Source organism: Pleurodeles waltl, chromosome 5 (assembly GCF_031143425.1).
Source record: "Pleurodeles waltl isolate 20211129_DDA chromosome 5, aPleWal1.hap1.20221129, whole genome shotgun sequence".
Classification (NCBI taxonomy): Eukaryota; Metazoa; Chordata; class Amphibia; order Caudata; family Salamandridae; genus Pleurodeles; species Pleurodeles waltl.
Genome location: NC_090444.1, coordinates 1862174944 through 1862193380, shown reverse-complemented (window position 1 = coordinate 1862193380; position 18437 = coordinate 1862174944). Strand labels below are relative to the sequence as shown.

General features: G+C 45.5%; 1 protein-coding gene across 1 annotated transcript in view; it reads left to right on the top strand.

The window, feature by feature from the left end:
* The window catches only part of LOC138296891 (solute carrier family 22 member 7-like), a 297169-nt gene extending 278950 nt beyond the window's left edge, over window positions 1–18219 (top strand). Inside the window, exon 11 of the mRNA XM_069236387.1 lies at window positions 15232–18219. Coding sequence (XP_069092488.1) covers window positions 15232–15304 — 73 coding nt within the window. The 3' untranslated portion in view covers window positions 15305–18219. The remainder of the gene's footprint in view (window positions 1–15231) is intronic.
* Window positions 18220–18437: the final 218 nt, after the last annotated feature.

Below are 18437 nucleotides of genomic sequence, written 5' to 3'. Positions count from 1 at the left end.
TGAAACTGGCACCTGTGTCCCTGTAGGCCAAGGCCTCAACACCATTTATTGAAACTGTCTGCCTGTACTTATCCATTGTAAGGGGACAAGCAGCCAGTGTGGCAAGGCCAATGCCACTAGGTGTGACAGAAACTGTCTTGGGACTGATGACATCAGTTTCCACTATGGACCCATAAGTGAACCCAACTACACCCTTTGCTTGACTGTTGCCAGCAGTCCCACCACTAGTACCACTACTGCTAGGGGCACTAGAGCTTGATGTATTAGTGGTGGTAGGCTCAGGGGGTTTACCTGGACAGGACTTATCCCCTGGCCTATGGCCTCTATTTTTACACACAAAGCACCAAGGCTTTTTAATGTGTGCAGGTTGGGAAGAAGAGGAAGAATTTGTTTTATCCCCACCCTCTGAAGAGTGTTTAAGATTTGAAGTGGGATCTTTGGTTTTACCCTTATCCCCATGCTTATCTTGAGATTTTTCACCATCTTTCTTCTTATTGCCATCTTTGTCACCCCCTGTATGAACTTTTCTGTTCACCCTTGTTCTGACCCATTTGTCTGCCTTCTTTCCCAATTCTTGGGGAGAGGTCAGATCAGAGTCTACCAGGTACTGGTGCAACAAATCAGACACACAATTATTAAGTATATGCTCTCTCAGGATTGTGTTATACAGGCTTTCATAATCAGTAACTTTACTGCCATGTAACCACCCCTCCAAGGCCTTCACTGCCTGGTCAATGAAATCAACCCAGTCTTGTGAAGACTCCTTTTTGGTATCTCTGAACTTTATCCTGTACTGTTCAGTGGTTAAGCCATAACCATCCAGGAGTGCATTCTTAAGAACTTGGAAATTGTTAGCATCATTTTCTTTTACAGTAAGGAGCCTATCCCTACCTTTTCCAGTAAATGATAGCCATAGGATAGCAGCCCATTGCTTTTGAGGGACATCCTGTACAGCACAGGCCCTCTCAAGTGCAGCAAACCACTTGTTAATGTCATCCCCCTCCTTGTAAGGGGGAACTATCTTATGCAGATTCCTGGAATCATGCTCTTTTGCAGGATGACTATGGGGAATACTGCTGCTGCCACCATGGGTTTCTAAACCCAACTTCTGTCTTTCCCTCTCTACTTCTAAAGACTGTCTATCCAAATCCAGCTGTTGCTTCTTGAGCTTCAGTCTGGTTTGCTCCACTCTTAATCTATTGAGCTCCCTTTCTAACAATCTGTCATCAGGGTGGGTGGGAGGGACATTTCTAGATACAGAGGTATGATGGGAATGAACAGAAGGAGACCTGTCCCTTACCAAGGGCACCCTAACAGCTTGGCTACCAGCATAATGTGAGAGCACATCATCAGTATGATGTGATTCAACCTCTGTACCAACTATGCTAGACTGTCTAGTAATGGGCAGGCTGAGAAGTTTCTTTCCTGAACCTTTTCCTGGGGGAGTCCCTGGATCAGATTGAGAACCATTAGCTACTTTTTCTACAGATTGGGCACTTATGGCCTTATCCTGTACTCTAAGCATATTAATTAACAGTTCTAAGGAAGGATTCTTCCCTACACTCAAACCTCTCTCTATGCAGAGACTCCTTGCTCCTTTCCAGCTAAGGTGATCATATGCAAGTTTGGACAGTTCAACTTTTTGGCCTGTGCCAGACATTTTTAGAGAGAGTTAAAGTGATAGACAAAGAGAAAAAAAAGTTTTCAGAACTTTTTGGAAAGACAGAAAAAAACTTTTTAAACTTTTAAGAACTTTTTGAAAGTTTAGAAGTACTTTTCAGCACTTAGAAAAGAGTGAAAAGAGGAAATGCAAAACTTTTTGGCTATGTGTATATACACTGACCTTGTTTTGTATATTTTTCTCTTATGAAAAGTACAATGACAAGAGTGGTAAGTAGTCTCAAAGCACTTATCCCACCACTGCACAACCAATGTAGGAGGCTGGACTGGCTTGTAGTGAGTACCAAGGGGTACTTGCACCTTGCACCAGGCCCAGTTATCCCTTATTAGTGTATAGGGTGTCTAGCAGCTTAGGCTGATAGATAATGGTAGCTTAGCAGAGCAGCTTAGGCTGAACTAGGAGACGTGTGAAGCTACTACAGTACCACTTAGTGTCATATGCACAATATCATAAGAAAACACAATACACAGTTATACTAAAAATAAAGGTACTTTATTTTTATGACAATATGCCAAAGTATCTTAGAGTGTACCCTCAGTGAGAGGATAGGAAATATACACAAGTTATATATACACAATAGCAAAAATATGCAGTATAGTCTTAGAAAACAGTGCAAACAATGTATAGTTACAATAGGATGCAATGGGGAAACATAGGGATAGGGGCAACACAAACCATATACTCCAAAAGTGGAATGTGAACCACGAATGGACCCCAAACCTATGTGACCTTGTAGAGGGTCGCTGGGACTATCAGAAAATAGTGAGAGTTAGAAAAATAACCCTCCCCAAGACCCTGAAAAGTGAGTGCAAAGTGCACCAAAGTTCCCCTAAGGACAAAATAGTCGTGTTAGAGGGAAAATGCAAGGAAAACACAAATCAGCAATGCAACAACGATGGATTCCTGACTGAGGGTACCTGTGGAACAAGGGGACCAAGTCCAAAAGTCACAAGCAGCTCGGAGATGGGCAGATGCCCAAGAAATGCCAGCGGTTGGTGCAAAGAAGCTCTTACTAGGCTGAAGAACTGTGAATACTGCAGGAACGACAAGGGCTAGAGACTTCCCCTTTGGAGGATGGATCCCCCACGCCTTGGAGAGTCGTGCAGATGTGTTTTCCCGCCGGATGGACGCCAACAAGCCTTGCTACACGCAAATCGTGCGTTTGGCGTTTTTGGACGCTGCTGGGGCCCAGGAGGGACCAGGAGGTCGCAAATTGGACCTGCAGAGAGAGGGGACGTCGAGCAAGACAAAGAGCCCTCACTGAAGAAGGTAGCACCCGGAGAAGTGCCAGAAACAGGCACTACGAAGATGCGTGAAACGGTGCTCGCCGAAGTTGCACAAAGGAGTCCCACGTCGCCGGAGACCAACTTAGAAAGTCGTGCAATGCAGGTTAGAGTGCCGTGGACCCAGGCTTGGCTGTGCACGAAGGATTTCCGCCGGAAGTGCACAGGGGCCGGAGTAGCTTGCAAAGTCGCGGTTCCCAGCAATGCAGCCCAGCGAGGTGAGGCAAGGACTTACCTCCACCAAACTTGGGCTGAAGAGTCACTGGACTGTGGGGGTCACTTGGACAGTGTCGCTGGATTCGAGGGACCTCGCTCGTCGTGCTGAGAGGAGACCCAAGGGACCGGAAATGTAGCTTTTTGGTGCCTGCGGTTGCAGGGGGAAGATTCCGTCGACCCACGGGAGATTTCTTCGGAGCTTCTGGTGCAGAGAGGAGGCAGACTACCCCCACAGCATGCACAAGCAGGAAAACAGTCGAGAAGGCGGCAGGATCAGCGTTACAGAGTTGCAGTAGTCGTCTTTGCTACTATGTTGCAGGTTTGCAGGCTTCCAGCGCGGTCAGCGGTCGATTCCTTATCAGAAGGTGAAGAGGGAGATGCAGAGGAACTCGGCTGAGCTCATGCATTCGTTATCTAAAGTTTCCCCAGAGACAGAGACCCTAAATAGCCAGAAAAGAGGGTTTGGCTACCTAGGAGAGAGGAAAGGCTACTAACACCTGAAGGAGCCTATCACAAGGAGTCTCTGACGTCACCTGGTGGCACTGGCCACTCAGAGCAGTCCAGTGTGCCAGCAGCACCTCTGTTTCCAAGATGGCAGAGGTCTGGAGCACACTGGAGGAGCTCTGGACACCTCCCAGGGGAGGTGCAGGTCAGGGGAGTGGTCACTCCCCTTTCCTTTGTCCAGTTTCGCGCCAGAGCAGGGGCTAAGGGGTCCCTGAACCGGTGTAGACTGGCTTATGCAGAATTGGGCACCTCTGTGCCCAACAAAGCATTTCCAGAGGCTGGGGGAGGCTACTCCTCCCCTGCCTTCACACCATTTTCCAAAGGGAGAGGGTGTCACACCCTCTCTCAGAGGAAGTTCTTTGTTCTGCCATCCTGGGCCAGGCCTGGCTGGACCCCAGGAGGGCAGATGCCTGTCTGAGGGGTTGGCAGCAGCAGCAGCTGCAGAGAAACCCCAGGAAGGGCAGTCTGGCAGTACCAGGGTCTGTGCTACAGACCACTGGGATCATGGAATTGTACCAACAATGCCAGGATGGCATAGAGGGGGCAATTCCATGATCATAGACATGTTACATGGCCATATTCGGAGTTACCATGGTGAAGCTACATATAGGTAGTGACCTATATGTAGTGCACGCGTGTAATGGTGTCCCCGCACTCACAAAGTTCAGTGAATTGGCTCTGAACAATGTGGGGGCACCTTGGCTAGTGCCAGGGTGCCCTCACACTAAGTAACTTTGCACCTAACCTTTACCAGGTAAAGGTTAGACATATAGGTGACTTATAAGTTACTTAAGTGCAGTGTAAAATGGCTGTGAAATAACGTGGACGTTATTTCACTCAGGCTGCAGTGGCAGGCCTGTGTAAGAATTGTCAGAGCTCCCTATGGGTGGCAAAAGAAATGCTGCAGCCCATAGGGATCTCCTGGAACCCCAATACCCTGGGTACCTCAGTACCATATACTATGGAATTATAAGGGTGTTCCAGTAAGCCAATGTAAATTGGTAAAAATGGTCACTAGCCTGTTAGTGACAATTTGAAAGTAATGAGAGAGCATAACCACTGAGGTTCTGGTTAGCAGAGCCTCAGTGAGACAGTTAGGCACCACACAGGGAACATATACATGCACACCTATGAGCACTGGGGCCCTGTGTGACAGGGTCCCAGTGACACATACATATAGGCCACAAACCTATGAGCACTGGGGTCCTGACCAGCAGGATCCCAGTGACACATAACAAACCATACTGAAACCATAGTGTTTTCACTATGAGCACTGAGGTCTGGCTATCAGGATCCCAGTGAGACAGTGAAAACAGTGACAAACACCCTGACATACACTCACAAACAGGCCAAAAGTGGGGGTAACAAGGCTAGAAAGAGGCTACCTTCTCACAGTCAAGAATTGCCAAAGCATCGTCCCTAGGCGTCAAACTATCCCTGCATCGCAGTGAGGAACCAAGACTGAGTGCCTAAATAATTACACAAACTCTTGCAGCATGGAAAGAAACATGTGGCTAGGGAGTCGCAGAGGTCTTAATGTTGGATCCGGGGTTGGAGAGCTCCTTCACGATGTTGAAGAGCTCCTTGTGGCTGTGTGCATTGTTGCTGATGCGTTCTTTGAAGGTGGTTTTCTTGGTGGTTCGGATGAGTTGGTGGTGTCTGCGGATGGCATTCCTGCAAGGCTGTGTGGTTGTCCAGCGTCTGATCTTGGCTCCACTTCTTTTCGAGTCTTTGGCATGTTTGCTTAGATTCTTGGAGGTCGGCGATGAACCAGAAGGCCTTTCTGTCGGTGCATCTGTTGGAAGGATTTTTGATCAGGGCGAGAGTGTTGGCACAGTCATCGATCCATTGCCTGAGGTTGCAGGCTGCTGTGTCAGTGTCGATGGGTGGGTTCCGGGAGAGGGTAATGATTAGTTGGTCTTAGGTGACCTTGTTCGATTTGCAGCAGGGAATATGTTGCGGGTGATGGTGTGTTGTGGGTTTCTAGAAGGATTCTACTGAATATTGGACCTCCCACCCCAGAATATCGTGGTACAGGAATACTGTGGGGCTAAATATCTACAGTTAAGTGCATTTGAAGAAGTATAGATTTACTATCCCATACTCAATATCTATGTACCTTGAAGATATATGTACTGCATAGGTACATATATGTGGAGTTAGGTACAGAAAATTTAGACTTCTGTCAATATGTGTCCCATCGATATTCTAGGAGTCAGTATTCAGGGTGCACTTCTCCAAAAATAGGGGCTTAGAAAATATTTGAAAACCCCTAACAGTGCACTGTTTAACAAAATGCACAAGCTACAGATTTTTTTATAAATACACAAAAAATTTCAAAAGTAGGTATGCCTAACGTCCAAGTCCATAAGCATTACTCAGTCACAGCTCTCCCACATTTGATTTTGTTGTGTGCGGGAGCAGATGAGATTAATCCCTTTATTTGCAGCAGACAGAACGGGAGCAGGTCTTTCTTCTGTGTACAGTACCTTTTGATTGATCCACCTACTAAATTAGACATTTGCTACTCCATACTGGTAGGAGTGTGGACTTTCCTTGCTGTGGGCTCTGCACTATTTCTAGTTTCTTCTGGTAAATGCTTTGTGCACTTGTGCGTGCCTTAGGAAAGATCAAATGAAACAATAAAATGTTTTCTAGGTTGATAGCATCTCACTCTGCCAACAGGGTGAGCAGGCTACAAACCCAAGCCTCACTTTTCAGAATATTCAACAGCTCTAGGTTACTCTGGCTATTAAGAGATCTCTGATGGTCTCTTGATATCACTGAGAAGAGCAGTGATCTCTATGGCTCAAACTTACCAAATGCAGAGCTCCTGTCTGATCTTTGATTGTCATAAACAAAACTTACAAAGGTTTTTTTAGCAGAGCTCTGAGTCTGTAAATTAGAAGCAGAACGAAGAGTGAGTTTGCACTTAAGTCTGTGCATTATTCTAAATGGTTCCAGGTATACAGGTCAACTTTTGAGATGACCGCCTCAAGTAAGGCATTGGATTGTTTCTTTCTGTAGTTGTCTATAACAAGGGCTTTATTCTACTACTTGTAATTCCAGGTGGAATTCTGGCACTATGGTCTGTGACAAAAAGTTGCCCATTAGCCTCTTCTTTAAATGCATCCAGTGTACCAACTGAGCAAACAATAATCCTGGTGAACAACCATTTTCAGGCTGCAGAATTCTTCTTTATCTAGGCAATGTTAGAAGTGGTTAAATATTAAATCTGTAAGAGCTGTTCTGCAAACAGACTAACAAGAACTCTGAAAAACAAATTAGACCTTGGATTCCTTGTGTAAGACATCAAAGTCAAAATCCAGTGCTGGTTTAAATTTAGTAGCCTTTAGACTTTAGTTCTCACTCTAAAATGTGTTCATGACAAGTGGCCCTCTAATATCCTACTATATTCACAAGATATGTTACCAATGTAGAAGGGGATATACAGTCCCAAACACAAGAAGAAGCCTTGTTTTGAATAAGCATCTTAGTGGAGGCTGGTGGGCGAATCCCCTTACCTCACAGTCACCTCCTCAAGGGGGTTGGCCTATTTGTAACTTTTGTTTAATCTGATGAATTATTCTATGACTTATGGTTTTACTGGTGGTTCCCCTGTTTGAAGTGCTCATCAGCTCCACTCCTCCTGATCAGATTGTCAACCACCTGAAAAATTTCAACCACCTGAAATCCTCCCTATCAATCATCAACCAGCCACAACAATCCGCCTACCCTACTCACAGCCTCCCCCCTGGAAAGAGGCACAACATTCAGATGTTTCCCTCACTCTTAGATTGGATTGAAAACATAACTTCTTCATCCCTTTTAAAGTCTACCTCAGTAAACTGTGTCCATCAAAAACGAGATGCAGACCTCAAACATCTACAGAAAGGCCTTACACTCCTTGATCCACTCTGAAAAGTTAGCATCAGGGCCCACTGCTGACCCGTCCAGCTTGGTAGAATGATATGATGATGAGATCTCCAGCATTACGTGCAAACCTCCTTCCACCACCTCCAAATTGAAAGGATCCAAGAAAACCTCAGTTTGGTAGAGGTACGCCATAATAAATGTGTAAAACCAACCAGCCATTGAAAGGTGGAGGAGAAACTCCTACTTACCTGCAAACTCAAAGCTGCCAGAAAACAATGCAGGTCATAGAAAACAATTCCAAGTCCAACCACAACACCTCATTGAATCCTAATGTGAAGTGACCTCAGAACAGGAGGATAATATGACAAACTTAACCTTAACTCACAAAAGACAGTTTTTTCTGCACCGACAAATTGCAGGAGTTACCCACAGACTGACAGGATCACTAAAAGTCTAAAAACAATCACCTCACCAAAATATGTTGGCTTCAAACTTGACTACTACTTCACCTTGTTTGGTCGTAAACTTTTAATTTCAGCTGAAACTCCTCCACAGCTGCAAAGTCTTCCTTTCCTAACACAAGTCGAGGCTTACAGACCAGTGAAAGGACTGGCCTTTCGAAACCTAACGCTGCTCTGCTCTAGGTGATCCTCCGTGGAGCAACCTAGATAATATGAAATACTAGAAGGCCTGAGTATATGGCATTTTCCTTACATTTCTAAATTGGTCTCCTCTGGTACATTATTTTGCCACAATCAGAATAGTGGTCAATTGTTTTTGTGAGATAGTTTTACTCCACCAGACCTTTTCCACTTGCACTTTTGAGCATGAGGATGACAGTGATAGGAAAGAAGGAAAAGCAGAAGTTATAGACTATTTGAGATTTAATTATAGTAATGAAATGTTGCCTCTCCTCAACAAAACCAAGCATTTGCAATGCAAGATGTCTTGCATTTGCTTGAGTTAGAGTTATTGGCGTTGTAATTTGATAACTGGACTTTTCTTGCCACGTGAATTGGTCATCCCTACCACATAATTTGGCCGAAGTATGAAATACTAACTGTGAGTACGACAGTAAACTTACCATACGATCACTTTATTACTACGTGGAAATCTCACTCTGTTTACATGCCGGCACCAAACTTATTGCTCTGGAATTGCCCTGCCAGCGTGCACCGTGCTAGAATTTGTCGCAAGTTAGAGGTCATTGGCCAGGGAATGCTGGATTCACTAAAGGGCAGCACTGGTGAAAGCAACATCTATTTTCAAGTATGAGGACGTTAACCAGAGACGTCATTGTGGCAAGAAATAAAAGCAAATTCATTGAGAACAGAGGTAAGTGTGAACTTAGAATTTGACAGCAGAAAAGCGCCGTCAGTTCCATGAAGCCTGCCCACTTTCTGCCTTGTCCTGAGCCACAGATTCCTCCCGTTTCCCAGCAGCATAACCAATGCTGTTAACTCAAATGTCGGCGGTCTTACCTGTACTCACGTACTGCCATCGTTTTTAACTCTGTGCAGTGTTGTTGTGCTTTTGAGCTTTGTACACGCCATTTGAAAACAGAACATTTGTAGATAAATATATAACATCACTCGTATTTTGCATTCAGGTGCAGCCAGCATGTCACATCTGCAAGAACTGTAATTCAGCATTTCCTCTGGTTACATGATATATGCCTTTGCCTTTAAAGAATCTCCTAGACACTGCATTTCGCTCTAACGATATTGTCAATTAATTGGCATTACTGAAAAAAACTGCATACCATTGGTTTATGCCCTTTCTATAATTAAAATCGCACCTTCGTTGATCGGGTTATTTAATTTCAGGTTGTACAGGAAAATGTGTTGTTTTTGCTTCCATTAGAGCAGAAATCCCATCGCACATAACTGCCTCATCGACTTAGCATCAGGTTAGAAACACACTGATCACATCTTGCTAGCAATGTCTCCTTTGCTGAGTTGTTTTTTCTTGCCACAGAAGAGATCACCTCAAGACGAGCCCCAATGAATAGAATTTCTTTTAAAAATGGAGGTGGGCAAGCTGTGCAGAACGAAAGAAAGGCATGGCTGCCATTCGTAAACAAAGCAATGCATGCCACACTGTAAAAATGAAAGGAACTGCAATGCCTCATGCGCTCCATGGAAACCTGGTAGAACAGGGAGAAGGTGTGGCACAACGACTAGAGCTGCCCACGTGGGAACTGAGGACCCGGGTTCGAGTCAAGGCGTCGGCTTAACATCACTTAATCTTGCTGTGCCAACATAAAATGAATATGTCCTTGTGTATTGTAGCTGGTACTTATGTAAAGCCTCCAATACCTTTGGGCCGAGTTTGGGCTACTTAGCAAACAAGTAAATAAACAAACACACTGGGCAGGCACACTTGTTAAACAAAATCCGAGCCAGGCAGCAGAGAGAGCAGTGAAAGACAGCAAATGTGACCAAGATAACAGCCTTGTTGACAGCTAATCTGAGAGCAAGAATGCTCTACAATTAAAAAGGGAAGTTTCACTGAACACAAGCAGGAAATGAAGAAAAAAAAGTCCCCTAAAGAACAGATAAACAGAACAAAGCTTAACTATACAGTAGTTGGACCATTCTCCCAAAGAGAAATAGGAGGGACAAACAGGTGTGACTGACCACTAGCAAGGAAGGGTTTTTAAATGACACTGAAACAAGCAAATGAAAGTACTTTAAGCCCACTGAAGAAGTATACTTAAAAGTATACAAGAGACCGCACGCTTACGCTCAACGTAAAAAGGGGGGATCATGAAAATAATCTTGTATTCTTATTGCATTAACATCAGTGGTTCCTTACACCTTCATAACACAACGTGGTTGGATATATTTTATAATCTAATCTGAGAATCATTGTTGTATTCACCTGAAGTGTCCTTTGTCCTCCCTGTGCTTGCTAAGTTTCATGACTCTAACAGGCCTGAAGCCATTTTATCCACGGTAATACATTTGCACATTTCCTGCATCTCTTAGTAAAGTGTAGCTTCGGCTTCAATTTTGGCAACTAGAAGAATTATGTATGAAATTAACGGAATCTGCAGAGTAGTCATGTATTGTATTTTAGTTACAAGGATGTCTTGCACTTGTTGTGTGAGACAAACCTGCCACCTGCTCATTAAATAAATATCGCTGAAAATAACAAGTTTCTGCCGAGCTTACACTCCATAGACTTGTATTGTAGTGTATATGTAAGAAACTCACTTAAATCTGCATGCATTTTAGGTTTATACGATCTACCTGGCCGTTTCTGGTGACAGTTCTGGTGCGTTCAAATTACTATTGTCTCCTGAGTATTTGATGTGCTGTTTGCAATTTGTGAACCACATGTACATTAGTGTTTTGGCTTTGAGGACCTGTATTACATATAGGGTGCACTTTCCATGTCTGTGCCACAGCGTGCTTTAAAGCAGGTGCGCCGGGTGCAAACATGGAAAAAGCGCCCTATCAGGAAGAATGTGCTGCCCTTTGGGCAGCCGCAAACTCCCACTGCCCAGGGCTGCACATTCTCCATGTTTCTCTGTGCGGGTGATAACTCCCCCGCACTTTTAACAGGAATTAGAGATCCCCTTACAGGCGGGTGCAGTGGGTGACTGTACCCGCCTGCAAGAGGTTCTCTGGGGGAGGGGGATCCGTGAGGCCCCCTTTCATCCTTTTAGAGGGCTGCATTTAGAAGGAACCTTTTTGTGGCACACTTTCAATGCGCCTTCTAAAGGCATGTTTGCCTCTGCATCCATGTCAACAATGTGGCGCGGGCGCAGAGGCAAAATGACTCATTCATTTGCCTAGGGCCGTGCCCCTATGTAAATGAGGGAGCACACACTGATAGCACTGTTGCTATATGTGCGCCAGCGCTATCTGTATTACAGAAAGGGCCGTACAAGCGTCTGCGGCCCCTTCTGTAACATCAAAGTTCCCCACGGGTGCAAACGCCTGTTGCACCCCAGGACACTGGTGTAATACAGGCCCTGGAGTTCTATCTTTTATTTCAACACTATCTTGCCAAAGATAATGTTTTTCTTCCTTGTCCATGTGGTACCCACATACTCATGTTAGCTGATGCAAACAATCTTATACTTTTGGATCAAACACCCATTGTCTTCTAAACATTGACTCATGTGAATACAATAAAATGAACAAATTATTGGTGAATACTACTAAAACTAAAGTAGCGTAAAAGTAATTGAGTCTAGACTGTGGATGTAGACTAGACGTGGTTGCAGTTCAACTATTGAGGGGGTATTTTCTAAACTGTCAGTGTCAATTGTCATATGCAGATGACATGCAGCTCTTTCTCTCAATGGAGAACAATTTTCCTGAAGCACCGGGCATGTTTAAGGACTGTCTGGAAGCCGCCTTCCAGAGGATGCGGGTCACCAATCTCCAATGTAAAGCCGGAGAAGCAGAACCACTGGGACCTGAGTGCAGGCCAGGGGGTGCTGCTTTACCACCTCCACGACCACTCTAACTTTGGCCACTGTATATAGGTTGACTGCCACTTAACCTTGAGCTCACAGAATGCAGCAGTAGTGGGTTATTGTTTTGGGCTTTTAAAATCAGTGGAGAAAGGTCTTTACTTGCTCCCTTTCGGGTGCACAAAACAGATACATGCGCTTATCACCTTGTAAATGGATTCTGCCAGTGAGTTGCGTCTGGGTCTTCCAGTTTATCTTCTGAAGAGACTGCAGGTGGTTCAGAAGCTGCTGCAAGGGTGTTATTAAAGGTTCCAAGGAAGCTGGTTGTGGAGAATTCAGTTTAAAACTTCAGTTTTGGTCCACAGAGCTTTTTAGCGTTCAAGCCCGCGTCAGTGGCGCGACATGGGTCTCAACAGCCCTGTGGTGCCTCTCAGCTCCAGTGGTCCCTCAGCCGGTACCCTGGCCTGAGTCCTCCTGGATGAGTCCGGAGGGGGGCCTCCAGGTACCTTACAGGGGGGCCTCCTCAAGTTTTGTTACACCACTAGCCCACGTCATCACGCATGTTATCCCACCGCCAGGTTCACACACTATCTTCCAGATAGAACCCTCCCCTCCTCTGGAGCCGGTGTGACCTGGGTACTGAGATTCAAGTGAAAAAAAGTGGGGAGGTTTGTTATTTATTATCTTGAGGCACATCCTTGGCATTTCTTCAATCAATCGATCAGTTCCAATTGTTAGGCACACTGATCAGCGGTGAGATATCCAGGCCCGTGTCAGCTGCGTGGAATCTGGTCCGGGGACTTCAGTCGAAGACCCACGTCTTGAGTTGTTTTCTGAGGTCCAGGATGGGGACGGAGGAGCTTCAGTGGATGGGCACCAGCCCCTTCCACCCCGGGTGCAAAATGAGGACTGAAAACTGCTTCAGAAAGTCTCTTAAAGCCTGGCTACTGGAGAGAGCTTTCTGACAGAGAGCTCAGTGTGCTGGGGTTGGGAGGGTGCAGTTCACTAACAACGGGACACTCTTGCAGTAGCTGATTGATTGGATTGGAAGTCACATCTGAAGCATCTTTCACTTAGGCTGTCAAACTTTAAAGGCAGTATTCTGCCTGTACGATTCTTATCATTGTTAGAAGTGTTCAGTGCTAAGGCCTGTTACACAGCTTAACAACAGGAAAACTCTGGTTCAAATCTCTCACCAGCCCAAAGACCCAACCCCCCCCACCCTTTTAAGACTTGACTTAGGAATACCGAGTGCTGCAACAGGAGTAAAAATTAATTTCTTCATGTATTCTTGCTGTAGGTGTAATTGCACACGGAGAAAACATCTGAAAGGAACACTGAAAATCCTGTAGGACCCAAGAGTGGCCAAATTTAAAGGAACAGGACCTTGAGGTTTTTTTTTGCCACAACTCAGAAGTGACTGGAAGTCTTATGAAGGTTTTAATTAACATAATGTGCATATAAATATGTTTCCAATGAGGGGTCACCAAATCAGACCTACTGCAAATTTGGGCCTTTTTAAAAAGTAGCTATGAATATTTACCCTCTCTACTAGACTTATCTTTTGGCCTTGAGCTCACTATATGTGGAGCATTTATAAGAGTTTTATCTCACCAAGTGGAGCTGTTAAGAGTACAAGAGTCATTGTAAAAACAGTAATAACCCAAAGAAGACCTGTGCTTGCGCGCTCTACGATCAGCAACCCTAAAAAACAGGAAGCCCCCACCTCTCTGGGCAGGACCCTTTCAGGCATAAGAAAGTGATGGGCCCCGCTGAGGAAGGTGATGAGGGGCCCCTGAGTCACTCATAGCTCACACACATTCATGGACCTTGGGGGAAATGGGCATCCTTGACAGATCTTGGGGCGAAGGGACCCTCCATCCCTCCCCGGCACTATAGGGGCTTGTGCTGTGCCCTGCATTCACAACTTTGTCATTTCTGTGGAACTTCCACATGAAAGTAAATAAAATCATGTGAAGAAGCAAGTTTATTATGAGTGGGTGTCAATTAACTTAAAACAGTTAGTTGAAATGCTCAGGCTATGGCTGAGGCAGTGACAATGTGGAAACAATTTGGCATTTGGCCTCACAGCTGCCCCTGCAGAAGGGACTATTGCACTTGAAAAGATGTTCTGCAACCCTGTTTTTAATAGAGACTGCCCCAATGTTTTATTAACATGGTGTTGAATTTTCTAATATTTCACTTATATCGTATAAAAACGTTATTTCAATTTCCAGGAACATGAAAGTACAACATGAAAACAACACACATTAAAAGGCATCCTCACAAAAAGACACAACATGTTACAAAGGGTTAGGTTCACATTTCATATCAAGGTCCTGATCAGTTTTCTAAAAAACTAAATAAATAAATAAAACATGTTACAGGGGTTAAGTTCACACTTCATATGAAGGGGGCGATCGGCTTTGCTCAGTCTTATGTTGTCCAACCACAAAACATTTAAAACTAGGCGGCCACTGGGGGAGTCATTTCGTCAATTGCTGATTCAAACCCAGGTAGAGATTTAAGATCAAGAAAATCCCTAACTAGAGGACCACTGCTAGAGAGGGTCACTTGTAAATTGGCCAATTCCCAATAGATTGCTTGTTGTCTACTTTTTGACAATCTACGTAGCTCTTCAGGGAATGCCCAAAGGCCACAGACTGCCAGTTTATCCAGTACCAAACAAACTGTATTCATACAGGGGATTTAGCGTACACAACCTGAGGACATGACGGTTGTCAGCCCCACACAATAGGATCCAGGCTCGACAGAAGTCCACAGTCGGTGCCAATACATGAGCATTCTGCGCTCAACTTTATTGGAAATACGCTTGGGCCAGGTCGAGACAAAGGGGTGCCAATGGGGTGCGAACCGGTAATTCTATCGGAGATCTAAGGAACCCATTCTCAACTAAAGTGACCGAAGCCCCAGAGCTCACAGCCATAAAGGCCCGCACCTAGAGCTTCCATTCTGTAAATCTCAAGGGCTGGTGCCAGGCTCCTAGACAAAGTGTTCCTATGAATGTTTGCTATGGAGGCATTATTTCATTTACTGTATGTTGTGTTTTATGAGGGACAGTAATTGGGATTTTCCCTCCAAAAAAACTAATAAAAACCTTACACTGGACATATGTGAACGTAGAAAGTCAGGATGTGTCTTTAGCTGATTGCAGTCGTCAGATGCTGAACAGAGTAGTTGATTGCTGTTTTCTCACTGGCCTCTACAATTTTTTCCTACAGCCGACCAGAGGCAGGGCCTCCCGAGGCCGCTCCGAAGGAACTGGTGTCCCTGAGGGTTCTGGAGAAGATCTAACCACACCAGGCTGAGAAGGACTCCAGGGACAAGGCAACGTTACCGAGGACTATTCCACGGATCAGAGATTCGGTTTCTCAAGTTCAGAAACGTAAAACACCCAGATCTTGGGCCCTGAGTTCGGAAATCATCGATTTCCTGTCAGCAGTTATCAATGATAATACTTTGATAAGGTGCAGTCCTCCCTGCAAGCAATCATTTGACATCTGTGTACACGCGATCAGAGACCCTCTGAGGCAGTGCTTAATTTGTAAATAAAAACGTGCTGGTGCCCAAAGCCCTTCTCTTAAACACACGGGGGCTGCAAATACATGTGCGAACATGGATTACTGAGGCAGAGTAATACTGAAGCCATCTCGGCCTCTTCAATCCATTTACAGCCACTCCCTGCCCCTCCAGCTGACTCTTTCAGCTTTCTTCCATTGTGACGCTTTTAGGTTTTCTCTTCCTCCATGTGTCTTTTGGTCGCAGTAAATGCTTGAGGCAGAAAAATAAGCGCCAGCCCTCCAAAACAACAAGCACAAAGTAAGCACTGCCCTAACGTAATGTCACCCCTTCTCTTTAAGCAAACCGCCTGATGCTGCCACTGACACACACGCTCATTCCACAAGCGGAGCAATGCCAGGCCGGGCTCCAACTGTAATCTGACGAATTACCACTCCCTCCCTCTTCCCTGGGCCCACTCAGTACTTTATGAACTGCACCAGCACTTATAGAAAGGGCCTCTTTTGACATGGTAGCCCCACACCTTGTACCTGGAAAATGATGTGGTTTCAAACTAAGTGCCCTGGGCCCCTGCTAAACGGGTTCCCAAGGCCAGCTCTCTTTCTTCAAGACTGTACTATGTTTTGCACTTCAGCCACCCTTGTAAGTCCCTTGTAAATGGTACCCCTGGTACCTGGGGCATGGGTCCTGAAGAGGGCCTCCCCCCCCAGAGCTGCAGCACTAGTTGTGCCACTCTGATAGGCCCCACACCAGCCTAATGCAGGCTGCCATTGCAAGTGCATGACCAGGTATATTTAAATGTTACAAACGCGATATGCCCACTAACACCGCATACACTATAGACAAATCACCCCTCTGGCATGCCTTGCAGCTCTAAGGCAGGGTGCACTTTACTGTATGTTAGGGCATATGTGTGCTAGAGCAAATATGCCCCTACTGTGTGATTTCAAAAGTTTAAGACACAGTAAGTGTACAGAGAAGCCATAGGAAATACATGTGCTGGACACTGGTCATTATGAGTTCCCCAGCTACAAGATGGCCTCCCAAAATACTGGGTTGTTTGGTATCAAACAACTAAGAATAATAAACCCACACAAATGCCAGTGCTGGATTTATTATAAAATATGCTCAGAGGGCACATTAAAGATGCCCCCTTGCAAAACCTAACAGCCCTAGCTTGGTTGTGGACCAGAAGTCTGGACTCCTGGCATGAGAGCCTCTGGCTTCAGGAGCCAGAACATAAAGCCTCTCCTGCAGGAGGTGCTACACCTCCTCCCCCAGACAGGCACCCCGCACTAGCGGTCAGCTTCAAAGGCTTTACAGCCATTCAAATCTGGCCTCTGACTCTGCTGCTAGCAGCAGATGGCCGTCCGATGGTTTCTCCTCCACTTTGAGCAGGAAAACCGGCGGGAAGGCTTAGCTAGAATAGCAATGGCTACCCCCAGTCTGCACCACCTCTCAGATGTGGCAGGCGAGGGGGACCAGTACATTTCATTTTCCTCCATCTTGCACGGTAGGAAAATAGCCTATCACAGTTAGGGATGTGACCCCTTCCCACAGGAAATGGTCACATAGTGGGTGCAGCCACTCTAAGCTAGGTGACCTACTGGCCACTATCAGGCCCTCTCTCTACTGCCCACTAAAGGCAATATTTAGTGAGCATACCTAGACCTGCAGATCAGATTTGATGGACACAAGAAAACCAGCGACAAAGACGACCTGAGGCACAAAAACAGAAGTCCTGCTGGAAGAAGAAAAAGGCAACAAGTCTGCCTGCTGCACTCAGGGCTCGAAAATCGCTGCTGAGTGGTCGACCAGACAACTGAAGTACTCTAAGAAACCCCAGAGCACCTCCACCCTTCTGCAAATTGCATCTGAGTGAAGGCATCATTCACCTTCAACCTGCAAGCAAGAAACCAGTGAAGTCCAGTTCACTGACAGGCCGCAGACCAACAAACCGGACACAGCAGCCAAACCAAACCCCACCCAACGGACCCGAAGGACAAAACCTAACAGTGTGCCAAGTTTGGTGCCACTCAGACTTTCAGGGCCCGAGAAGGGCAAATACCCAGGTTACTGGATACCCAGTCGATACCCAAAAGGAAAACCACTCCAGACTCTCAAAAGCCCAGAAGCAAGTCCCAGTTGAGAAACTGCAGGAAACCCAAGAACCACCCCCAGAGTGTCCCTGCTGACCTGCAAGCAACACTCCAAGTGACCTGCTCCTGGCTCCAAGGACTCCCTGATGCACAACTCCTGTCTGACCTATCTGCACTGCACCTGGCCTCTGCATCAGAAAACCAGCTAGGCTCTGGGGGGTCCCTAACCCCTTGCCATCGCTGCACTCCAAGGGGACCCACCAGACTTATCTTTAAGTCCTCCTGTGCGTTTCCAAATGGCCCCCTTCTCATTTCTGCACCAGATTCAAGACTTTCAAAAGCCCAAAACAGGGAGCTGCTCAGACTTCTCCGGCTGGCCCACAGGACATCATGACGACCTTGAACTAAAAATAAAACGTGACACTTGTGAGAGCATTTCCTGATTTTATATGCAATTTTAAAGTTTTGCCCATTAATTCCCATGGTGCGTAATTACACACAAAAAGCCTCCATTTTCGAAACTTTGAAAAATCATAACTTAAAAAGTACTTATCCAATTTTGATGATCTTGGTCTTACTTAAAAAATGAATTAAAATGTGAATAATTTTTTTTAAATTGTCTCAAGTTATTCTTCTGAGTTAGTGTCCACATTTATTGATACAGTGAGTACAAGAAATGCTTGGCACATCTCCAAGATAAGCCTACTGCTCGCCCACACTACCACAAAAACAGAACATTAGGAGGTCTGCTTTTCACCTCTGGAAACCAAGGTGGGGTTGCTTGGACACTACTCGGTGCACACCAATTT